This window comes from Austrofundulus limnaeus, unplaced genomic scaffold, assembly GCF_001266775.1.
Source record: "Austrofundulus limnaeus strain Quisiro unplaced genomic scaffold, Austrofundulus_limnaeus-1.0 Scaffold348, whole genome shotgun sequence".
Taxonomy (NCBI): Eukaryota; Metazoa; Chordata; class Actinopteri; order Cyprinodontiformes; family Rivulidae; genus Austrofundulus; species Austrofundulus limnaeus.
Window position 1 is genome coordinate 555,034 of NW_013952750.1, and position 2,034 is coordinate 557,067.

The window sequence follows — 2,034 nt, forward strand, 5'->3', positions numbered from 1 at the left end:
CATCTGGTGAAAGTTTCATGTCATTAGCACCTCTAGTAATATATTTACTGAGAAAAATGGTGACGTGTTCAATACTTATTTTACCTGCTGTATTTACTGTACCTGTCAACACTTGGAAAGGTTCTCTGCATGCCCGGTTACAGGATGAAACTAATGTCATTTATTCCCAGTAATAAACTCCTAGCTTAAAAACAGGAAAATTAAAATATTACAGAGCCCGTGAGGGGACATGGGGGGATTTTTTTTTCTTTTGCGTTCCCATGCAACACTATCGCGTTACTTCGCAATATCTTTGCGTTACCTCGCAAAACTTTTTGCGTTCTCACGCAAAAGTTTGTTTTGTATATGAACTGAATCAAATCAGACTTTTATTGGGAAATACCTGGTTACCAAAACAGAATGTGTCGCCACAAGTTCGTGAAATTGACTTTTAGATGATGCCTGTTGGAGGCAGATTAAAACAAAAGCTAATCAGTCCACAGCTGTGTCCGGATGGTTTTGTATGGCTCACTCAAACATTCACATGTCATAATTATTAACTGTTGTTACATCTGAACAGGTAAAGGGTAAAGAACATTGCTTATTTTTTTAACAGTTGTGTGGCTGCATTGTGTTAAAATATRAMCATATGACATACTTCCATGCGTGGTTGTGTGATATATTCATTCTGAAGCTGAATTAAAGCAGTAGGCTAACTCGCTAATGGTGAACATMTGAGTTTMTTAATAAACCGTAGGCACAACAGTGATAAACGACGAGTGATAAAAATCTCCCATGTCCCCTCGCGGGCTCCATAAAATATAAATACAGGCAATTATTTTAAAAAAATATAGTATGGTTTAATTTATTTGTATTATTATTGCAGGTATTCCTAATATGTGCACAGTACATATTTTTTGCATTATTAAACATATCACATTTCACAAATATTGACTTCATTTGAGTTTTGAGCTTGTCGTCCAGCCATTAGATGGTTCCATCAAAGGAAAATCAGACAGCGAGCTACACCTGTGATGCTTTTATAGTGACACAATCAATGCTTTTGTAAATAAGAATGATCAAAGTATCCAATTCAGCTTGTTTTTAATAAGCAGTCTGATCTAAGATGTCAGCCGTGTCCTTTGAAGCGTCTGCCTTAGGAAGCAGTTTACTCTGAAATAACATTAAAACGATTGTAAAAGTGATGAATCTTTTGAGAAAGCTAAGGTGACATCAAGTTCACCCTGTGACATTTGAGACCGCCCGTGTCATCGGGGGAACGAGCCAATCAGAAAGCAAAGACTCAGAGCTTAAGCACCTTCATTCTGCTGGGTAGCCATGCCAGATTTAATCCTTGGTGTTAAAATTGAATTGTGCTTTTGTAGAAAGTGGCAATTAAATCATGAGGAGAGCTACGCAGGAACAAAGCACTTAAGCAAATTGAATGAATGTTTCCCAGTCAGAATGAGCTCTCTTTGTGTGTTTGCATTTCTTCTTCCAGAAGTTCAGGATCAGAGCAATAATTGGATGGCTGCAGCTAAAAGGCTTCTTCCTCTCTATTTAGCCCGGGATAGCTCCCTGCAAGAAATGCTAAAGCACTGGTGAATAATCAGGCTTCTGAACAGTTGTGACATCATGGTCTCCTAATGTTTGTCCGTTTGTCTGTTGGCACAGAAACGGAGGCTGGACACCGTGGTCATCTTGGGGACAGTGCAGCACCACCTGTGGAACGGGCTTTGAGCTGCGCCAGCGGTCCTGTAACAACCCGTCACCACGTCACGGTGGGCGTGTGTGCGTGGGGCCGAGCAGGGACGAACGGTGAGAAACAAACGCYACGTGTTTAAATACAGCGGCAAGTTCGAATTTACCTGAAACTAAGATTATTTCTGATCAGAGTCCATAAAAAATTAACCTGCTTTTTAAATTGAAGGAAAAAAAATGTTGAGGTTATATCAAAGATAAACTTTAAAGGGATCCATGATTAGTTGTAACATGAGACTTTATTTGATAAACATTTATTTTAACTGTAAAATAAAGACTGTAAAAATACTGTAG

At 38.8% G+C, this 2,034-nt stretch overlaps 1 protein-coding gene across 1 annotated transcript in view; it reads left to right on the plus strand.

Annotated features, from left to right (window-relative positions):
- The window catches only part of LOC106527902 (semaphorin-5B), a gene marked incomplete at its 5' end in the record, with an annotated part of 48,517 nt that overhangs the window by 2,773 nt on the left and 43,710 nt on the right, over positions 1-2,034 (plus strand). Inside the window, 1 exon segment of the mRNA XM_014022909.1 lies at positions 1,654-1,797. Within this exon segment, the coding sequence (XP_013878363.1) occupies positions 1,654-1,797 (144 nt within the window).